Genomic DNA, 22,750 nt, shown 5'->3' on the forward strand with positions numbered 1-22,750 from the left:
AAATGCCCTCAAACATTATCTACAATTAAAACCAAAAATAGAGATGATTGTGAAATTGTCAGGCCTCTCCTAAAGGCATTTCGGTTCACAGCAGTAAACCCAAGTTTTTGAACTAACTGTTAAAGACCATCACTATCCAGCTCTACTACCAGTCACGGGTGTCCTTTCTCCCATAGTCAGTTTATTGGGTGGCTCCCCTTTCCCATTTCAAACCACTATGGCCCAGATTCAAATAGATCCTCCTTACTTCTTCCAGGAGAAAGCTCCTAATACTGATAGCTTCCAGGATGCCATTGCAGAATTGAGTAATAATGTGAAAATAAAAATAGCTCAACTCCAAGCAATTGTGAGGGCTGCATGAGACTTCTAAAAAGTAATGTCAAATGGTATCAAGTACAGGACAGATGCCAGCAAATGGATGGAGAGAGGAACAGAAGGAGGAATTAGAGTTCTTACAGAAGAAAAATTACAACTGTTTGGGAAAAGTGGGTATTTGTGTAATTATGTTCACATATGACTGGGACAGCAAACTCAGAAGACGGACATGAAGAATTGCTACTAAGAACATTGAGTAGCATTTGGCAGTGGCATTTAACCTCAGAAGAAATCAGCATTAGCTATTTGAAGGCCAATCTGCCTATTCATGGAGTAGTAAATTAATGTAAAATGTTTAGTTACTATTGTTTGGTATACTATTTAATAATTTCTTCTAAAAAAAACAGTTACAATATCAAGAAATCATGAGGGCTGTTATTATTGTACATCTTCAGATTAATTTAAGATTTGACCTAGTTTTGATTATCAAAATTTATGCTGTATTAGTATGGCTACATAACATTTTCCATTATTGACACTTGTATTGATTGAGAAAGTATATGGAACCAGGTGGTTTACTATTAAGTGTGCCTCCTATAGCATTTAGATTTAAAAAAAAAAAAAACCAAACAAAAAACACACACAGAAGAAAAACTTAAGGTAAATTTCTGATGCATAGTTACTAATTCTTGCCCAAATCATTACCTGAATAGCAAATGTACCCAATACAATAGTGCAAAAAATAGGATTTCTGAAGATGCCATCAAAGACATTTCTTTCGCCATGGATTTTCCGTGCGTTGATTTCATTGAAAAGCTGCATCATGACAAAGGTATTGAAGATAATGGTGTAATGCTCTGAAGGAGGAGAGTGAAGCGGTGCATTCCTCCCACTGTCGATCTTAAACATTTTCTCACCTAGGTATAAGACAAAAATAAAGTTTTCCACTAGAATAAATTAATCGAACTTAAATTCGTATTTCCCTTGTTTGCTTAGCTAGTTGCCTCCTGTGCTCTGCTTTACCATCGTTCTTTCTGCACTTACTATAAATAGACAGAATTTATAACACCAGTGAGCAAAAGACACCTAAAGTTCCTAGGCAAGAAGATTCTCAAATTATGAGGTTTATCTAATAACTCAGTATACCTATGCAAATAGTTTTCAGTAGTACTTTTCCTCTAACCAAGTAGTAATTATTCTAAGTCAATTCTTTCTGATGTACCAAGCACTCGAGACCATTGACAGTACATTTGCAGTTTTCTCCAAGAGCAACCGAACAGTTTTTACCCATTTGCTAATCCAGTATGGCATATCTCCTGACAAGCATTCACAGATATTAATGATAAAAAAGAGACGTTCCTGGTTTAAAATAGATTTGGTTTTGATCATTCTGCTAGTCTGCTTTGACACCATACCATCAGGCATTGCTCTTTATTTTGATAATTTGACCATCACTTTCGATCTGACCAATGAAGAAAGCAGGAGACAACCTCTGATGAGCAACTGTAAAAACGAGATAAGTTTTGAAAAGATACCTGCACATGAGGGACCTCTTTTCTTACAGAATCATAGAATGGTTTGGGTTGGAAAGGACCTTTAAAGATCATCTAATCCAATCCCCTTCCTATGGGCAAGGACATCTTTCAGCAGATCATGTTGCTTAAAGCCCCATCCAACCTGACCTTGGAAAGGTCACACTTCTAGTGATGGAGCATCCACAGTTTCTCTGGGCAACCTGTTACTGTGTCTCACCACTCTCATTGTAAAAAAATGTTTTCCTTATGTCCCTCTTTCAGTTTAAAAACCGCTGCCCCTTGTCCTGTCACCATAGGCCTCGGTAAAAAGTCTCTCTCTGTCGTTCTTATAAGCCCTCTCTTCATATTGAAAGGCTGCAATAACGTCTCCCCAGAGACTTCTCTTCCCAGGCTGAACAACCCCAAGATCCCCAACTCACTCAGCCTTTCTTCACAAGAGAGCTGTTCCAGCTTTCTGATCACTTTTGTGGCTCCTTGTCTGGACCTGCCCCAACAGGTCCATGTCTTTCTTGTACTGGCGGCCCCAGAGCTGGACACAGTACTCCAGGTGAGGTCTCACCAGAGCAGAGCAGAGGGGGGAGAATCACCTCTTGACCTACTGGCCATGCTTCATTTTATGCAGCCCAGGACACGACTGGCTTTCTGGGCTGCAAGTGCACCTTGCCAGCTCACGTCCAATTTTTCATCCACTTTCTTATAAGAAAGCTTACAGATAACATACCGTTATTGAAAGAGGCATGGACGGGGCATTCACATGAAAGTGTAAACAATGAATGAAATAAGACTAAAGAAGATTATCACAATACTACTAATTTTAATAACAAGTGTTTTGTTAATATAAGCAAATTAAAATATTTTTCTGATATCCCACTACTATTATATTCAGAATTTCTGAAGAAAGAAGGAGAAAGGTTTCCTCAGGTTTTCTCCTGAGGTCATTAATTCCAATTTCAGCTAAGATAACAGGGAGTGGTTTTTTGCCTTGGGATGTTTCAGCAGTTCAAGTTCAAGTCACTGGGAATAATAAGCATGTTTCCAAAGAAAGAATTTGGCATATAGTCTTTTGACAGAAAGTAGATTACAATATCACAAATGTATCAGTAACACAACATAAGGCCACAAAACTGAGATGTGAGACACCAGAGATTCTTAAGATTATTATGTATTTCCAGAGAGGTAACTAAGTACTGGAAAACATTCCCCTTACTACACCTAAACAATAAAGGGAAAAATTAATTAGATACACACATGCGCATGCACACACATATACACACACATTATATCCAACTGCTTTCATTTAATACACACACACACACAAATCTGTGAATAATACTTTCCTCAGTGAGAGTACCTGTCCTTAAGTCTCTATTACTGCATTCCATCATTTAATTGGCAAAGCAGAACATGCTGCTATTGTGGAATGGCAGTGGTTAAACTGATAACTAATTTTTATTTCCAAACATGTTCCAAAAGGCAACATCAACTTTAAGTTTATTATGCCTAGCTGCTGCGGTTAAGATTTTTTTTATACTACCATTTCACAGAACTAGACAGTGACTTCTGGATTTCTGATGTGCCTGATGTCTCACAGGCATTACTGTATGTTCAAACACAATATATTTTATTGCCACATCATAAAAAAAAATAGAAAAACTTGATGTACTAGTCTCTCCAGAGACCTACTACAAAAAAAAAAAAGACGTATTAGTTCATCAAAATATAAATAATTCTCATTAATTTGGAGTTTATTTATCAAAACACTGAGTTTAGAACATCATCTCCCTGCAAAGCTGAGCCTCATGGAGTTTAGAAAGAAGACGACTGTATTTCCTAGGCTTATCAGAAAATTGGTTGGGCTGTGTCCTTCAAAGTATGCACGGGTTTTCCAGAGACACAAAGAAGTCATTAGAAGAAGGTGAAAAAGCCTGGTTTTCTTTTCACTGGGGCTCAGTATAAAGTATTTTAAACCATAAAACTCATCAAAAAGCCATTAAAACCCCCTATAAAGTTCACAGAAGTTCTTATTCCAAGATTCATATCACATGAATTACTATGACCTTCTACACCTGTTTTAGAGGATCTGAAATTACAGTTTCCTTAGACTCACTAGACATTCTCAAAACACGCTGTAAGCCTAACAATATTACAGACCATCTCCCTTCAAAACCTGGCAATTATTTTGGTTTAAATAGCTCCACCGTAAACAGGTCATCACCTCCTTTGAGCATTCCAAATAAGCTGCCAGTTGTTGGTAAGATGGAGCAAGACTTTCACAACGGACCTCAAAAAACTCCTAAGAATCATAAACTCACATTTACAGCTTATATGGAACTCACTCTCTAGAGAAAAAATCTGAAAGACAACACACGTAATTTAACAGTGATGACATAGTGACAAGAACACAATACCCAATTGATAGAATTATCAGTCCTTTGTGCAAGTTCACTTATTATTGTGGAGCAATAGAACCTATTATTAGACCCTACTATTGCCTGCAGCAAGAAACATTCCTCCTCCTTCCCTCCCTTCTCCAAAATAAAACCTATAAAAAGCATCCGTTGCTAGCGAGGCCTGAAGAAGACTCCAGTAATCTAATAAATTAGAATTTTTTCCCGCTTTTAATATCCATTCTAGATATTAAATGTCAAAACAGAGTGTTTTTTGTATCACTTAATAGTGATTACTTGCTTATCTGTACTACTTAAGATCAGCATTATTTCTTGACTATGGCAAACATTTTGCTCCGATTAGAGCTTCTCCAGATATTGGTAAAATGGATCTTGATTTTTGTTGTTTTGGTTTGTTTTTTTTTAATTTGTTGTTACATGCCTACTAAAGCAGACAAGTCTCAAAATGAAATTTCAGAATAGAGGCAGCAGGATAGACACTCGCATTAAAATGTAACCTTCTATGCTACGTTTCAACAAACTTTTGCCAAAGCCCAAACTTACATGTTTTTAGGAGGCAAAAAAGCTCACCGAGGCCCTTCCCAATGTTAACAACGTAAGAAAGGTGACTGAATCCCTCTATTGCATCTGTTCTGTTTCCCCTACTGTTTCTGACGCCGTTAAACAGCTTGGTCCTCCTAGCTGTTTAACTCCGACAGACTTGATAAATGTGCATTAAGTGGTTACATTCAAAACATTTCGACGTGTCAGGCTACAAGACCTAGATGCTTCTAAACTACGCAGCAAGCCTAACAAACTTTCTTACCGACAAAAAGAAGTGTAAATATGAGAGTAAGCTGATAAACAGCATGGCCCAGAATGTTCTTCATCATGGTACGGGATATAAGAGGTTTGTTCCTGCCATATGGCTTTCTTAGCAATAGAGCCTCTGTTGGAGGTTCGGTGGCCAAAGCAAGCGAGGCAAAGGTGTCCATAATTAGATTGACCCACAACATCTGTACAGCTTTTAGAGGAGAGTCCTGTGGAGACAAATTAGAAAGTTACATATTTCCTAGAAAAATAATTCTTGTCAGGTCATGTACTGTGATTTCATTTCTTCCTGTTTGACTGCAAGCAGTGATGAAGACAGGATAATGAAATACGTCGACCTTTGGTCTGACCTACCGTGATCTTTCTTGTATTTCTTATGCAAGACCAGAATCACAGGAGACACAGTGATCTGAGCAAAGATAAATTATTTCTCTCCAATCATTTAAATTAGGAATATTTACAATCACACAATTCTTATAAAGCATAACGTTAACACTTTATAATACATTTTACAGCACCCTCTCTTACTTCATGCATCATGCTTAAATTTTCAGCTGAGTTTAGGTAACTAGGTAACACAAGTGGGAGTTTCTTTCCTGGAAGAAAAATGACACGGCAACAATTTAAGAAGTAATGTTTCCTTTTACTATAACCTACCTATCTGTTTTTTCAGGAACAGCTTGAAATGATTAAAAATTTATTAAATAATTACTGAGAAATTTTAATATGTCTTACTTAAATAGGACCTTTTAAAAACAGTACTGATGAAAAAAATGCCTGATAAAAAATTCTGAAACTCATTAAGCTATATCAAATGTGTGCAAAAGTAAGGAAATCTTCATTACTTTGCCGAGTAACAGGATGGCGTATGTGGAACTATGGAACTGGAAAGAAAAAAACCCCAAACATTACTACTTGTCAGGATGAAGTATTTACTTTCTGAAGCGGATCGCCAACCACTAGAAGGAGCTCTTTCCTCACTTAATTCGAGAAAGAGTCTATGGTCCTATTACACAGGACTTTAGATCGTGGTTGTTTTTTTATAAAAAAGGTAAATAAATAACACAAACTAACAGATCTCAGGAGAACTCTGGATGACTATTACAAAGTTTTGATTTGTAATTCATTGGGGCAGCTGTGATGATAGGTAGACGCAATTGCTTCAAGGAGCTGTATCAGGAAAAATGAAGTAGGCTCTTTTTTTGTATCTAACAACCTCCTGTGCCTTTAGACTGAATACAAAAGGGACAGCATTAGTAAAGTCTCCTTCCTGTTTCAAATGAACAGTTTTTACTAGCAAAACAGAGTCTCAAAAGTATTAAGGTATCAGTATGACAAATTTTATAATGGAAGGAAGTTAATCTGAAGTGTGAAAATCGGCAGATCAGAGCACTATTTTTATTCATTACATTACCATGGTGCTGCAGTAGTGAACAAGCCAAGTCAAAGCCAATAACAACACCTTATGAACTCTGCCCTTTTCTTCAAAGGGTTAAATCTTCACTTTTAATGAATTATTGTCAAATAATGAGGGCCAATATCCATTCAGTATCCCAAGGACATAAGGAGAGAACAAGAATAAGTGGGTTTGTCTCTTGTGGATTTGGTTTATATGCCAGGTATCCCTTGAGATAAAATATTATTTCCTCTTGAACACATATTTTTAACACCCTTATATTTACACAAATTTTGCTGTATTTTATTTATAAAAAATAATTTATTTTTGGCTTATTCAAAGGGATGGAGAAAAGCAACCTACTGTTTCTAAGTCTTACAGGTTGGTTATATCAGGGAAGGGAGTGAGATTAGCATGACTAGGTTCTTGACCTCTTGGTTATGGGTTGCATTGACTGGGCTTATCTGGAGAGTTCAGCTCACTCATTTGATATGCAGGTCTGTCTTTAGAGGTGGCTAGAAAACTAAAAGCAATCAGGACAAAATGTCCCAAATTGCAACATCATTTATTTTTTTAACACCAATGGCTCAAATAAGGAGACTACTTGCACTAAAAGCAGTTTGTTGCTAGGCCTCAGAGACGCCAGACTTAGACACACTATATCGAGAAAGAAGAAAACGTGCTTTCTACTGAAGAATTTTCCTTGTCATATTTTTACCTGTCTAGTTAATACGTTTTCTTGAGCAACATCCTCTACTTTGAGATGTTACAATAGCTGAATTTCTGCTTCATGCGCTGACTTCTATGTCAATAAAAGTGAATTCGTCCGCTGCACTTAAGAAACAGTCAAATGCTCAGGTGTCTATCAGAGCCTGACATATTCCTAGCATAGCAAAAAGTCAGATTCTTTCAGTCTCTAAATCACACAAGTGTAATTGGCAGTCATCAGTTCTGGCAACAACACGTTCTCACCATTTCGCACTGCCAATCACCTTGGGTGGCTATGGTGCCTCTAATAATTATCTATTATTGGCAGTGCTACCCTGTGCAGTCAAGTGTGAAAGCTCATTCTAAGCTGAAGCCAAAACATTAAATACACATTAGCCTGGGCAGGCAGTGGAATGAAATTTCCACTGCAACTCTATCTGATTTCTGATTAGTTGGTGGAAACTGAGGAAAATACGTATCAGCTAAGGAGCTTAGTCTTCCATTACAGATTTTAGTCACTTACGCAAGTGGGATGCAAATTCAGTGTTCTTTTCACTGCATTTTAGCCACTAACTGACTAGCTAATAATTCTTAATTCACTTTCTGAAAACTTTGCGGATGAAAGCTGTTCAAAGTGCAAACCACCCAAAATCACCACTTATTTGTCAAATTCCTTTCCACTTGACCTTGGAATAGGTTAGCATTGGCCTAGAGGGAAAAGGAAAATATCCCTTAAATCAAGTGATGTTACACTTCATTTTGGAAACACTTAAAAGTACAAATCACCAAAGGCTGGAAATAAACTACAAATCTTTTGTGACATGCAGAGCCTCACAAATTTTAGAGCTTGTTACTTTTGATTTAGATGACAAGCTGTAAGGGAATAAAAAGGTATTTTCACCCTTACCTCTTTACTCCCACTTGTCACAGAACACATGCATGGATTCATAAAAATGAGCTTTTCTGGTAGGTTAACTTTATATACGTTAATGCAAAAAAATGTTAGCCCCTGCTTCTACTGCTAGATCACACTGTCTACTAATTGTATGGAAGGGGCATCCTCAATTCTATTTCCATGCCTCTAAGCCTTCCCGAAACAAAGCTAAACAGTACATACTTTGATTTTACATTATAGCTTTTTCAAATTTGCCAATGCTATTATTTTAGGATTTGCCAAATACAGTTCTGCAGTAAAACATTATAACCATGTAAATTACCACCTTTTACATGTAAGTATAGATCATCCTCATTTTTTGAACACGATCTGTAAAAACAATAAGTGATTCATGCGGTAGTTCATTGCTACAGTGCTTTTTAATTAACATTTAATTTTCCAAACATAATGTCCTATAGACTCACTGTTTTCAGTTCCTAATGTCTGCTAAAACATTAAGCCTTTCTCAAAGTACGAGAATAATAATTTGAATGTAAAATGTTAAAACACCATCTTTGTCTTTCTTTAATGCAACCTTTTTGAATAGCTACATTGCCTCCACAGTTGGAGGCACAGACTAAATTTGGCACAGACAAACCTACCAGCTTATAGTGCCAGTAAAAAACTGTTACCACTTCACTGAACTGAAATTTTGTATGTACCCAGATTACTTTTAACAGCTCCGAATGTAAACACCTAGTATTCTCTTGGTACTGTTTATACGTTGGGCACAGGAAATAGGATGAACCTTTTGGCTTTGTAGGGAATGTATGGAATTCTATATGATACCTAGAGATGTGGAGCAGTGACTCATCTGAAGTACAAAATTCTCACTAACTGTAGGCAGAGCTCCAAAGAAGAACCCTCACTGAGGGCTCTGCAAAAAAGTTATTCAGAGAATGAAGTCAGAATATAAGTTCATATCTCATAAAATCACTGAAGAAAGAAAATATTGGTTTAACCTGAGGAAATCATTGCTAAAAAGAAAGGACAATTATATGAAAACTGGTCACGATAACCATACCCTGATAATTTTAAAAGTACGCATTGGGCAACACAGAGAGAAGGAAGCAAGAAGTAAATGATTTAGATTAGTTGAAAGATAAGGTGAATTAATACAGCTCAGCGGCATTGTGCCACACAAACTGCACACTAGCAGAACTGACAGTTGTGATCTCATTGCTGGGTGCTAGGTACACACTGAACACAGAATTAAGAGCACCTCTGCAGCCATAGATTGAGTGATCCTGATTCAGCTTTCCATCAGAGACTTCTTTAAGCTTGGTTTTCTTGTATGACCTAGATCTCAGAGTGCTTTACCTAATTATAGAATCACAACACAAAAGTTCATTATTAGTTGAAAATTCCAAACTCTTGGCTTATACATTGAGCAGCTGTAAACTGAAACAGGGCCCAGTGTAAGTTAGATCCCTGTGAGGGGCAGCTTAGGCACTAATCTTGCCAAGAGGTGACACTGTACCTGTAATTCCTGTGCTGCTTAGAATATGATTTCTGTTACCTTAACATGACTTCGTGCTGGACTGATGACAGAGAATACCAAATGACCATTTGCACTGGTCCCATTTTGTCTGCATAATAACTTCTTTAACAGCCCACTGCTACTCCTTTGTAATCCTTATATAACATTGCAGTAGCACATAGGGTCACTTACACTTTGTACATGTAGTTAAACATCTATTGAAACAGCAAACCAGGACAAAATAGAGATAGTAGATACAGTAGATAATCCCTCTAACAGCAGCACCTTACTGAGGCAGGCATTGGGTAGATAAATATTAAAATAATATTTGCTTAACATTAACAGAATTAAGCTAACTAGTAGCTCCCTGAAGTGGAATTGGCAAGGACACTGAATTTATTTATGTATTTGAGAAATAAAGCAGCAGATTCTTAAAATGACCACTAATGGTCACAGGTTCTACCTGATATTTTTCTTAAGCCTCTCCATGGCGCTCCTAAGGAGCTCTGCACCAAACAAATCAGCTCCTCCTTGGCAATGCATTCTCTGGGTGCTCTTTGGAGGTCTAGTTTCACTCCTAATAGTACTCACACAGTCAGATCCTTTTAATAATATAGGGTTGCTGCGGTTTCACTAGGAGTCCTGCAGTGATATGACCACCCACGCATATTTACGTGTACACTGAGGCAACTGCAGGATCAAGACTGAATAAAAGTAAGTCTATTTAGTTGCAAAGCACAAGCCAGGTGTTAAAAAAAATAGTCAAAACAAAGATTTTATCCTCTTTGCACTTCCTTTAAGCACAAACAGCAGAAACACCAAAGAGTAGTGAAGTGTAAAAGAAGCTTCTTGCTCAAAGCATCCCAGTATGCTGGTTCTGAATTGCACAACAGATTTTTTGAGAGGTGACATTAAGAAGCATGAAAGAAATGTTACTACCTACATAGAATTTTTCTCATTCAACATTTGACGAAATACCACTAAAAGGGTAGCCTGTGTAATATTCATTAACCTGAATATTAACTGTGGACTAAAATCATACTCTGTGTCTCAAACAAAGCCAAACTGGCTACCTAAAAGCAAAGTAAAATTCAGTCCCATGTGGACCTTCTTTATATTCATTTTGCAGGTCACAGAAAGCTGTAGTACCTTTTGGAAATTATGGATTTTAGCTTCATTTGTTTGTTAAGAACTTAAATGTTTCAGTCAAAATAGTAGTTCAAGACCTGTGTATCTAGTTTTGCAGACTTAGATGTATGTACATGGAGCTAGCCTGTTGTACGCAACATTTTTTGGTATATTCATGCATTTTGTGCTAGAGCTATTTTCATAGCAACCAGAGGGTACAGTATGTTCTCAAGTGTAATTTTTAGTAAAGCTTATAAGCCAAATAAACATAATGCCCTTTCACTGGCTAGAGTCTTTGAGTCAAAGCCTAACATAATAACGTTCATTCGTGAGGCAAGATCCTTCTTGAATGAGAGAACTGAGAGCCACTTGAGATTATCAGCAGTCAGGCCGTTGAGTGTAAACAGAACTACAATGGAAATAACTGCTGCCTTTTTGCTACAATTTCAGTTTTAGCTCCTTTCAGGCCTCTTCTTTGGGATGTGCATTTTTACTGCCAAATTGAGGAACTGTGTAAGAATCCATTTGGACAGAAATACAGGAATTCTAGGAGGTGTACATTAAAACCTGTAAACACGGACAGTAGACTTCACAGGCTCAGTGATGGTCTTACAGACCATGGGGGCAATATAAAATGCACTGGGCATTTTAGGCCCACAAATCCTTTCAGAAGCCAATGGAATGATTCAAAGGATGAAGAAAGCTCTGGAATTAGACAGGGGAATATGCTTGTACTGATTATGCACTATACATGCACTTAGACTTGATTTAAAATAGTCTTTGCACTGTTTCAGTAATGTTTCACCTCTTCAAGAATAAAATAGAAATTCCTTAGTTAACAAATAGAATATATTTCCCTTCATGCTTTCACAAAGCCATTGAAAAAATACTGGACACTAATGAAAAAAAATCGCCTTAAATGAACGTTAGTAGGCTGTGATTGTTTGTCTATAAACCAGGGTCTTAAAATTAAGCACTCGTCTCAGTTCCAATTATAGTATTCTTACCACGTTGCTGTTAGCGCCTTTTTCTATATGGTTTTGGACCACTAATAAAAATCCAGGAGACTGACCTTGCAAGACTTTTAGTCCTTATTCACATACCTTCTGTTACCAGCAACAATCACTTTACAGCTAAGCATTTTCTCAATACGCTTGGAAATATTTCCCAAGGGAAGAGGAAAAGTTCTCCAACTTCTGCCTCAACGTCAGTAATTTTGTCCCATAGCACAGGCTCAACTGTGACAACAAGGTATCATCAAGACCTGGGGCCTTGTGGTATGGATCTAGCACTTATCAGCCAGCAATTTTTACTTCTTGGAAAACAAGTGAATTGAGGTCTCTCTGCGCTTCCTTTGTCCAGAATAAAATAGTTATTTCATTTGTTAAGATCACTTCCACTTGCTTCCAAACCAGCCATCTCTGAGTTCTCTGCAAATCCCAGCCCCAGCACTAGCCTTATGCTCCCTTAAGCTCAGAGCAGCTACACGCCGGCAGCTGTATCTCCCCAGCCGCTGCACGGTGCTAGCAGAACCTGGGAGCTCGCAGACTCCTCGTATGCAGCAGGGAAAAGGCCTCCACATGTCAGGCAAGGCTCAGGAGAAGTTTGACCTCATGGTTTTGTAAAGGTACCTGGGTTTCTGGTTTCAAGTATCAATTCCATGATTACAATGTAAGTTTACCCTGGAGCAGAGCTAATGACTTATTCATTGTTTTGCTCAGGTGTGCATGAGGTGAAATTTACCTGCTGAAACAGGTACGTGTATCTGTATGATGCACAAGACAGGGAAGCATCAGCTTTCCCACACTGTCTCTCAACCACAGGAGGCATTTCCTAACAGCACCTGTCTGCAGCATCTGAAATATACATTATTTTAGGGAGTGACAGCACTGAAAACTGCATGCTTTGCTATTTTCTAATGAAAAAAACCCCAACAACTTAATTTTATTATCAAAAAGCAGTAATTTGAATGGAAAAAAATGTGGTTTGCTTTCACATATGCTTTTTGTAAACGACCTAGACGTGTTGCTTTTACACCGGGATTGCAATGAGGGATTAATGCAGAGGGAGAAAAAGAGATCAAAGCCCAACTGTACGCGTCATTGAATTGGTTTGTCATTTGCATCTGAAATTAAAAGGAATTGCCTGAAAGCAACAAAATAATTTTATCAGTCAGAAAGCTCCCCTGCTGGGATTGCTTCTGTGTCAGTACTGCTGTCTTGAAAATAATAATCCCATTCCACAATCCATCAAGAAATATATATATAATAGTGAAATGTTCAGAGAGGAAAAGGCTAAGTCCCATAACCTCTTCCTTCTCCCAACCCCTGACATTTTCTGTCCTATCATCACAGGCTCAGTCATGACAATAACGTGTAATTAAAAAAGGGGAGCTGTATGGAGGCCGCACAAAAACTAGCAGCTCCTAAAAGCAATTTTCTTCCAGGAGAAGATGGATTAGTACACTTCCTTACGTCAACAGCAATTTAACATTTAGCAGCTTGATCCTAAATACACTCCTAGTGCTCAGAAGAATTTCAGAAAGCATACTTTCTGATGGATGAAGTAAGAATCAAACGTAAGCCACCATTACTTAAAAGAGAATGTAGCTTGGTAGGATTTGGCCCCATAGTTTAAGCAACACCTGAGGTTACCCTTACCTGGGTAATGCAGGCGCCAGTGAAAGCCACAATCACAGCCACAATGTTAACAGTGAGCTGGAACTGCAGGAACTTGGAGATACTGTCATAGACATTACGTCCCCACATTACAGCCTTCACAATGCTACTGAAATTGTCATCCGTTAGGATGATATCTGAGGCTTCTTTTGCAACATCTGTTCCAGCAATACCCTGGAAAAAATTAAGTGGGAGTAAAATTACCTACTAGAAAGTACAGAGACAGAATACAAATCTTCATACTCATTTGAAGTCCACAGGTATACGGAGACTTCCCGGCATAGTAACAGTGACTGCTGAGTATATTCCGCATTTTCTGTTTGCTAGGAAGTTAGCTAATTTGGCCTATTTTTGAAAGTGAATAAGGACGCAGAAAAGGGAATTGATATAGAGCAGTGGAACTCATGTAATGATAGTTTAGAGCGTTTTAAATTATCTGCTTAATGACTACCAATCTTCTGAGTTATTTTTATCATTGATGATATTTTATTAATAGACATGAACAGAATTGCTAAAAATATTAGAATTATGTATCATAATATATAGTCCAGTATATTAATGTCTTCAGAGTCACGAGTATGTTGGGAAGACATCTTTACAATCAGTGATGGATTTTACCAAAGCTAAATAGCACTCCAGTGTTTTGAAGAACATAGAGATGATCTTTCTGTATTGGCACAAAATTCCACATATAGCCAATAATTACCTTAGGCAAAATATTGAAAAAGTATCAAAACAAGCAATACCAGTGAACCTAGCATAGTAAATTAAAGGATTCTGAAGCAACATAATTCCCCCCCTCTAATATATTGCTTCACTGACAAGTAATAACTAAGCAACTTTCCCAACACCTAATCAATGAAAGACCTCTTAAAGCAAATTTATAATGACACGAACATCAGTAAATATACTCAAGATTATACCATTGCAAAGCCAACATCAGCTTTTTTAAGTGCTGGTCCATCGTTGGTTCCATCACCAGTCACAGCTACAACCTGCCTCTGTTCCACCTGTGTGCTGTCAATAATACCTGCAAAAAACATATGTGTGTGTATACATAAATAGATATAAAATAATTAGCAAGATAAAACTTCCCTCTAAAAATAGCAGGATCTGTGTAATACAGACTACATAATAACACACAAGTCTTACAGAGATTAATACAGTTGATTTTTAAGGAAAATAATGATGAAAGCAGTGTCATCACTACTAGACATCACTACTAGAATTTACATGGCAAGTTCTGATCCTGCATCATCAAAACATCAACAAAACTTGCATAGACTTGAAAGGGAATGAGATCAGCTCTTTATGTTCCTTTGGAAGATTTCTACTATTTACAATTATGTGTCACAGTAAACCCATTTCAGCCCAGCTCTCTGATTAAACATCAGTGGAAAGGATTTGTCAAAGACTAAGTTCATGCTTAAAGCTCTCCTAAACTGGGACTGAACTGTAGTACTGCTTTACTGGGATGCCTTCTGGCAATCAGTTTAACCTAAGGATAACAAATGCCATTGAAGAATTTTATTTAGCTGGAGCCAAATTAGCATTTTAACAGACATCTTCAATTCTGCCAAACAATGATTAAGAAGATACAAAAGAATTCTTTAAATTCTGGAGCCAAACATTTTAATAAATAGACATAATAAAATTTTGAGATCATTTCAGAAAAGAAAGCACTTCTCACTTGGTGAATCAAGTTTCATGCAACTAGCCTGCAGGGAAGTATTTTTCACTTATGCAAATGGAGAAAGTAAGGAAAAGAACAAAGACTTTTTCTAAGGTTACAGAAGCAGCCCTGTTTTTCCATAGGATGGAGATCATTCACCACTCATGTTTTTATTTCCACGTCAGAGTCCATTTGATTATGAGTCTAGAATACAGGATTGTTCTGCAGGCTACAAGAGCACCTCTCCATATTAATAACTTAGTGGGGGAAAAATGACAAAATTCCTTTTGCTAACACATTTTGCACAAAGTCATAGCCTCTAAAAACAATTATCAAAACCTACCCAGTGTGAAAAGCTTTCATACTACTCTGGAAAAAAAATAACTCACGTATCAGATAACTAACCAGAAATAGGAAATTGCAGATTACAGAGCAATAGTTGCCTCTTGGCGAGGTTCAGGCTTATCAGACACCCAGAAGATTGCAAAGCAGTATGGAAGCAGTTAGTGTCCTGAATTTTTCAGTCTTATGAAAATCAGAAAAAAACCTATTCACTTTCCATTGGCAGTATGAACCCAGATAAATGACACATTATTCTGATAAGATCTCATAATTCGAGCTTTCAATTTGTTAGGGTGATTTGCCTTTGTTATTACTAAATGAACAGGAACATCAGCTGCCATTACTGTTAAAAGCATTTATTTTGGTCTTCCCTTCTTGTTATTAACACACCCTTTGATGTTAAATTAATTGTTTAAGCTTCTGAAAAAAATCATTAAATCCTCTGACAAATCACACTATTAACTGCTCCAAACAGGTAGATAGCATCCTCTCACAACTGGCTTCCAAACGGGAGCACAACCCAAATCCAGTTGAAGAGGCTTTAACAAAGGACCTCCTAATAGATACTGCTCTAATGTCGATGACTACACTACCCAACTACCCTGCATCAGCCAATTGCTGGATGCAGCTAAGGCAGTTACAAGGTTTAGTAGTTGTTCACAAGGTTTAGTAGTCATTTTTATTCCCAGAAGTAAACTGTGCAGCCAGGATAAGCCCAGTGCCCTCCAGAGCACAGAACTGCATAATCAGCAGTCATGGAAAAATAGACATACAATGGTCTCGGTTATAATCAGCATCTCAGCCACACACCTTCATCGCAGTGACCATTGCTCGTGTCATCAGAAATATGCCAATGCATGGCACAACAGTATGTGGATGGACTTCAGTGCTATTCATAGGAGGAGAGAAGATCTTTGCAGAACTTTCATTTGTACGTCAGCCAAATTTCTAAAATGGAGCAGTAGTGATTATTTGGGATTCAGAGGATTTATCATAGCTATACTTAGGCTCCCTGACTTCTGCATGCTCCTTTTAATCTGTTCCTCCTCGTCCCTTCCTCACATTTCTGAATGCTTTTCTTCTTTCCAGCATTTGCCTCCTTCATAACTACATTTACTTCTAGCTTTTGGTTTGTTTGGTTTGTTTTCTTTCTTTGACATCGTTCTGTTCGTAGTTGTGACCGAGCAATGTGTCTGTATAGATTTTACAAACAGTGTAAGGGACCAAAGAGAAGAGGGGTGCCTAGGAAGGGCTATGCTTCTGCAACCTTCAGCTGTGGAGGGCAACTGCTTCAGTGATCAGGGAAAAATGTAAATAAGGGCACGACCTGACAGACTGCCAATAAAGAGAATGCCTGTTCCTTTAACATTCACTGGCCTTTCCACGCATTCAAAACAGCTAAAAAGAAGCTTCAGTATTAGTTAGTCATGTCTAACAGACAGAAAATGTCTTCAAAATAAACTGCTTTACTCCAGTTGAATTCTTATAGACAGTGTTTTAATAAGAACAGGTCTGCAAGGTATAGCAGGGGAATTCCTAAAACTCAGCAAAGCTTCCTTCCAAAATAGCCTTTGCTGTTTCATTGGTCTGTTCCCTCATCTTAAGCTGTTTGTCCAGGATTTTCCTCTGTCAAAACGAATTTTATCCGACAGCCACACGAGTACACCTAGAGCAACACATTACAGTGTCTTCCACACACTGATTCCGCTGATGCTGCAGGAATTTGGGGAGGAGTCATGTAGCTTACATAAGGCATAAGTTTTTCAGAGCAAGCAGCTTGTTTCTGATGAGGGAAAAGATCATATTTAAAATGACTACGTATAGCTATCAAGACAGGCACTATATGCACAAGCTTGCTATAAAAGTTACCAGCACTGCACGCACAGCTGAAAGTGAAGTATATCCCGTATCTCCCCACCTCCCTCCCATCTAACATTAAGCAAGCATTACATCAGATCCACTCAGGATAATAATATAAAGAACATTAAGCAACAGTGTGTCTTCCATTTCTTTGACAAGGAGCTATCTGTACCCATGGCTCAGATGAAAAACATCAAGTATAGTTCAGGTTCTCCCTTTATTGCAGAACAAACGCTGCTTTATTTAAACAACTCTTACTTGCATTGTCACCCTTAGAGCCGCATCAGTAAGCAGCCGCTTGTTCTGGGAGAAAAAAAATCACAATTGAGGTATTTCCTTCTGTCTCAACTGATTAACTCAAAACGGGCAGACAGGAAAAACTAAGCTACAGTAGAGCATTTCAAAGACGCACACCAATTCAGGTGTTATTGATGCAGGGAAGTTGATCATCCTGTATGCTTACACATATCTAGGTTTCTTTGACAAGCTAAACATTGACAGATGCACTAATGTTATTTTCATAGGCATGTCCTGTTGAGATTAGTTTTTAACATTTCCAAACTTTTTGAAGTTAATTTAACAAGAATTTAGAAAGACTGTCTGAAAGAAAATTTAAATTCACTTTAGTTACATGCTTAAGTATGTGCAGGAGTAGAGCTTTAAAGGTTAATGTAGAAGTGTTATATATAACATTAGAGACAGCAGTGGTAATTGTTAAGTGAATAGTGCTCCACAAAGTTCATGATATTAGAATGGCAGAGAAGAACACGGCAAAAACCCACGTATTTCTGTACTAAGCATGCACCACCCATATGCTTTATATTATAAGACTGAAACACTCAAGGTGAACTTTCAAGGCGTCAGTGCCTCCCACAAAGTTACACCTAACACAGACTGTATACAGAGACCCAAGTGGTATTTACAGAGTATAAAACTCTAGATTCAAATGCAGTGTACCTCCTGCTTCCTTTAAACTATTTTTATGTTCATCACTTCAGGGAAGAGTTGGTTGAAGTTGACTTTTTACATTGGAACAGGTCAACTTTCTGAATATTTCTTCATATGAAATGGAATAAAAATAAATATTAAAAAAATTCTCTCAAATGGAAATCAAAAACACTTGCAATTTGCAAAATGCTGATATTTAACGTCAGAATTTCAGTTAGTACACTTTTCTTTATTTTTATTATTCTACCTAGTCTCATGGCATGTCCACCTTAATGAGGTCATGAATATAATACCATCCCATGCAATAATATTGGAAATATTTTAGTAATTAAGGGTAATTATTAAAAAACTTCTTTTCTTTAAAGTTCCCTTTCTGCTTGTTAATAAATCAGCCTTACATAAGAATAGAATACTTTTTTTTAATATCACAGAAAAATAACTCCAGCCTAATTTAAACACATTGGAAAGCACAGCTTCTTTAACTGGTAAACTGAATATTTATTTCATCTTCTCTAAACCTTCGGGTAAGAAGATGATGATATTTTTCCATCAGTACTAAAAACTTGCTTCCCATTGCATTTTAAAAAACATTATGACAATATTGAAGTATTTCACCAATAATATTATAAGGTCACATCAGTATCAATGATATGTATTTTTATTTTCTTGTATTTTGAAATAGGGTAAAAAAAATGAAATAATGTCACAAAATCCATAAGAAATTGTATTTCAGTTGGATTGAGATATCTAAAATTTTGTTTCACTGAAACAGTTTGTGATGATAAACCATTTTGACTTTTTTTTTTCAATCTACCTCTACTTCAAAGCCATAAATATTTGAGAGAAACTGTCTGTGCAGCCTGAAATGCTGAAGCATGCCTTTCTCTAGTCCCTTAGCAGTAGTAAAAACAAAAATGCAAAATAAAAATGATCCTTTTGCTGGGTGGGATTGTGCTGTGTTAAGGAGAAAAAAAATATTCCCTCCAGCAGCTGTATGTCATTAAAAATTGAATATAAAAAAAGTTTATTTTGTGATGTATGTTTTTACCCTACAGCAGATAGAATACATCAAAGAACAGAAAATCCTCTTGATCCCTCAAGTGTCTGAGAAAAACATAACTTTCTAACAAGAGGTCCAAAACTAGTGAACATTTAAATAGTTTCTTGTAACTTTTAATGGCCCTTGGAGTATTATGAGCCAAAAAATTCCATCGATTTTCCACAGACTTGTTCTTGAACTTCGTTAGATACTTAATTGCTCTATCATTTGACCTTGTCACATCTTTAAAACATTAATTGTATCAGTTGCAGAAGGCGTTCAGCAGTAGAAAATATCTTTTGGGTTGTAAAAGTGCATATGCTATAAAACATCGATAATTTGTTGCTTATTTTTCTTCAGCTCTTTATTGATTTCATTTTCTCTGGCAAAGGTTTCATTTTCCTCTTAAGGGAAAATCCTGAATGATACAAATGAGTACTCCCAAGGGACTTACTTAATCCAGTTAATGAAACACAAATTGTTATGTGTTTCTGAAACAAACAAACTATTAGGCTGTACAATTCATGTCCTCTAAGAGCTGTAAGATAGTATTTTATATGAACTAGGCAAGTGAGGAAACTTCAGCTAACTTTTTAATACTGACCTATGGAGCTAATAATTATGTTATCCAAACCAGTGGTCTCCAAACCTTTTCCATCATGAATGCCTATCGGTAAAATCTTTTTGAGCACACACCCCCAAAACACGCATATTGTTTATAAATTATACACATGTATTACTGTACTAATAGTATGTACATTATAAACCACACATTAGAAAAGGATGGGGTAGAGATGAAATAAACAGTATTTTTCAAATAGTCTTCTATTTAATAATGGTAAAAAATATTTTCTTCCTGCATCCCAGCGGATTGTCCCCGAGGTGTGCGCACCCCACTTCAGAGACCACTGGTCTAAGCAGTGGCTGGAGAGGGTGACTCACAGCAGTTTGTCTCCAGCTGCCCCATCTCGTGCACCAGGCCAGGGCTTACAGTCTGCGCTCTCTGCATGATCCATGCCTCCAGACCCCTTCACATACACTGGTCCCAATCACCAAGGACTCAACTGATCCAATCTTCAAATTCACAATGGAACTTTTGCTCTAAAGTCATTGAGGCATTTAAACAAAATTACATTCTGCTCAAAAGCCTTTGAAATCAGCCAAGTATGGAGCCATATCAATAAAACCTTGCCATACCAAAAGCACAGATCCATAGATCCAGAAATTATTTCCTACCTAAATGTGAATTATTATTTAAGTAGTCAACCAGCTGAAAACATGTAACTGATCAGCTGGATCTTAGCTGAATTTTAGCTCCTCCAAGAATTGCTAAGAGCCTCTCCAGACTTTCTAGGGCCTTAGCAAAATAATCCAGTTCGTTCTTCAGCAGTGAGCCAGCAAACACAGGGCTTCTGTGCTGCTGCCCCATCTTATCATGGCCAGAAATGATGTTATTCCTAATCAGAAATGTTCTGATTTCATCAGCAGTCTTTTAAGCGTGAGCTTCAAGGTCAACAGAGTAAGATTTCAAGTCATCAAGAAGTGTGAGCTACAGATATGAAAAAGGCTTTATAAAGAAAACTGCAAACAAATCCCTCTTTGATAGAGCTTTCCATCTGTAGACAGTATAGCGAGAGAATATAATCTGTATAGTCTTTATAGGACACAACCAGACTAAAAATACAGCCAGGAATCTAAAGGAAGCCAATGCAAATCATAGAATTAGTGAGCCTATAGGAAAATGGAATTGGCTTAAAAACATATCTGCATTCTGGTAATACTAAAGAGGGCAGGTCCTAGTTACACCATCTCCAGTAACTGCTACTGTAACACGAAAAGTGGTTTTTATCTTGGAATACTCTTTAAAAATAATTGTGGGAGAACAGATGTACTTGAGTGCATTGATTTACTCTTAAATGAGCTTGTTCTAATTTTCTTCATAAAGAGGTATAGGCAAAGACTACAAAATCTATACCCTCTTGTTTATATGAAGAACAACCTATTTCTCAACAATATTTTCTTTCTGACCAGGAAACACACATTTCCCTTTCCCAGCTAGAGTCTTGTTCTAGTCCAATTAAAAGTCACAAGGCAAATATGAGATGGCCTGTAACTGCTTGCCTGACATCTTACTGGTATTTCTGATATTCCTGCCAAGCAGTTTCCTCTTATTTTCCATGTGAAGGCTCAGGTAGAACACAAACAGAACAGACTTGGTTACTGAGAAAACTTCCTTGCATTATGTATTGATGTACAATTAAAGGTAACAACTCAGATCCATTTGTAACAGTAACATTTTTAAAATGCAGATGAGTGCCAAACTTAATTCAGTAGCTCTGGCATTAATTACACACACGCACAAAGGTAGTCTGCACGCACCTTTTACCAAAGTGTGTTTGTCCGTGGGAGACGAGCGAGCAAGCACTCGAAGCTTTGGCCAGATTTTGTCGATCCGCTCTTGCTCAATCTGGAGGGGGCGAAACACAAAAAACCCCAAACAGTAAAACTGTTAGTCTGTGATTAGCAAAATGCATTTGTCTCGTCTGCATCTGATTCACTTCACTATTCAGATCTGCAACTTTTCTTCAAAAGCACAGAAAAATTACAACCGCCATCAATGCTGCGAATGAAGGCGAGGTCAACAAAGGCAGTTTTCTAATACCAAAGCTCAGCGGTTGGCTAACATCGGTAAATTTGCCACGGTATCTAATCAGCCTTTCTTAGCACCTTTATGGATAATTCCACTCAGAATCATGACTCTAGATATAGGATAGTGGAGTTTCTTAAAGTTGATCAAACATGCTTATAAGTAGAAGTGTGTTGTTCTATTCTACATTTGAATCAAAGTTCTTCACTTCATTTTGGCACCAATAATGGCAAAATTTTCTCTGTATACCAATAGCAACAAGGCCGAAGGATTCCATCAGTCAATGCGAGGTGTAAACGACTGTGTCCATTCATTAATGATGGACTCAAAGACACAGCACAGAGTCTACTTTTTTAAAGCTGACTTCAATAGCCTGTATGAGGAGTTAATCTTCCAAAGAACAGATTGTTATGCAAATCGTTAGAGTGAGTGGATATAGCAGTACATTAGATAAAGTGGAATAAAATAAAGCGAGGAGAGGAGCTGGTTCTCTGCAGAGACTGCATTTTTATGAGACAGCCCTGCAAACCGCTGTTGAGTTTCTTCTCTTGGCTAACAACCCTGCTTGGGTTTCATTTCTTGTAGACTAGCGCTACAGTTCTAAAAACTGCTGAATTAGGCTAGCACTAAACTGATAGTGGCTCCGCATCATGAAAAGAGTGCATTTTCAATGGTATTTGAATTGCAAAAGGCTAGGGGTAAAAAGCAGCAGCATACACTAATGAGGTACACATCAGTGCAGGAGAAGCAACATTTCAGCGTTCTCGCTATTTTCTAGTAACATATTTGTAATCTGTATGGATTTAGTATATGAGTTACCTCTCCCTTCTCATTTCGAATCCTTCTGTTA

At 37.4% G+C, this 22,750-nt stretch overlaps 1 protein-coding gene across 1 annotated transcript in view; it reads right to left on the reverse strand.

Annotated features, from left to right (window-relative positions):
- ATP2B2 (ATPase, Ca++ transporting, plasma membrane 2) overlaps positions 1-22,750 on the reverse strand; it is a 130,411-nt gene that overhangs the window by 23,152 nt on the left and 84,509 nt on the right. The window contains exons 14-19 of the mRNA XM_009889960.1: positions 22,720-22,750; positions 21,633-21,720; positions 14,316-14,422; positions 13,375-13,566; positions 5,064-5,277; positions 1,021-1,232 (exon numbers count right to left, since the gene is read on the reverse strand). The exon at positions 22,720-22,750 is cut by the window's right edge and continues 149 nt beyond it. Coding sequence (XP_009888262.1) covers positions 1,021-1,232; positions 5,064-5,277; positions 13,375-13,566; positions 14,316-14,422; positions 21,633-21,720; positions 22,720-22,750 — 844 coding nt within the window. The remainder of the gene's footprint in view (positions 1-1,020; positions 1,233-5,063; positions 5,278-13,374; positions 13,567-14,315; positions 14,423-21,632; positions 21,721-22,719) is intronic.

This window comes from Charadrius vociferus, unplaced genomic scaffold, assembly GCF_000708025.1.
Source record: "Charadrius vociferus isolate BGI_N301 unplaced genomic scaffold, ASM70802v2 scaffold67, whole genome shotgun sequence".
NCBI lineage: Eukaryota > Metazoa > Chordata > Aves > Charadriiformes > Charadriidae > Charadrius > Charadrius vociferus.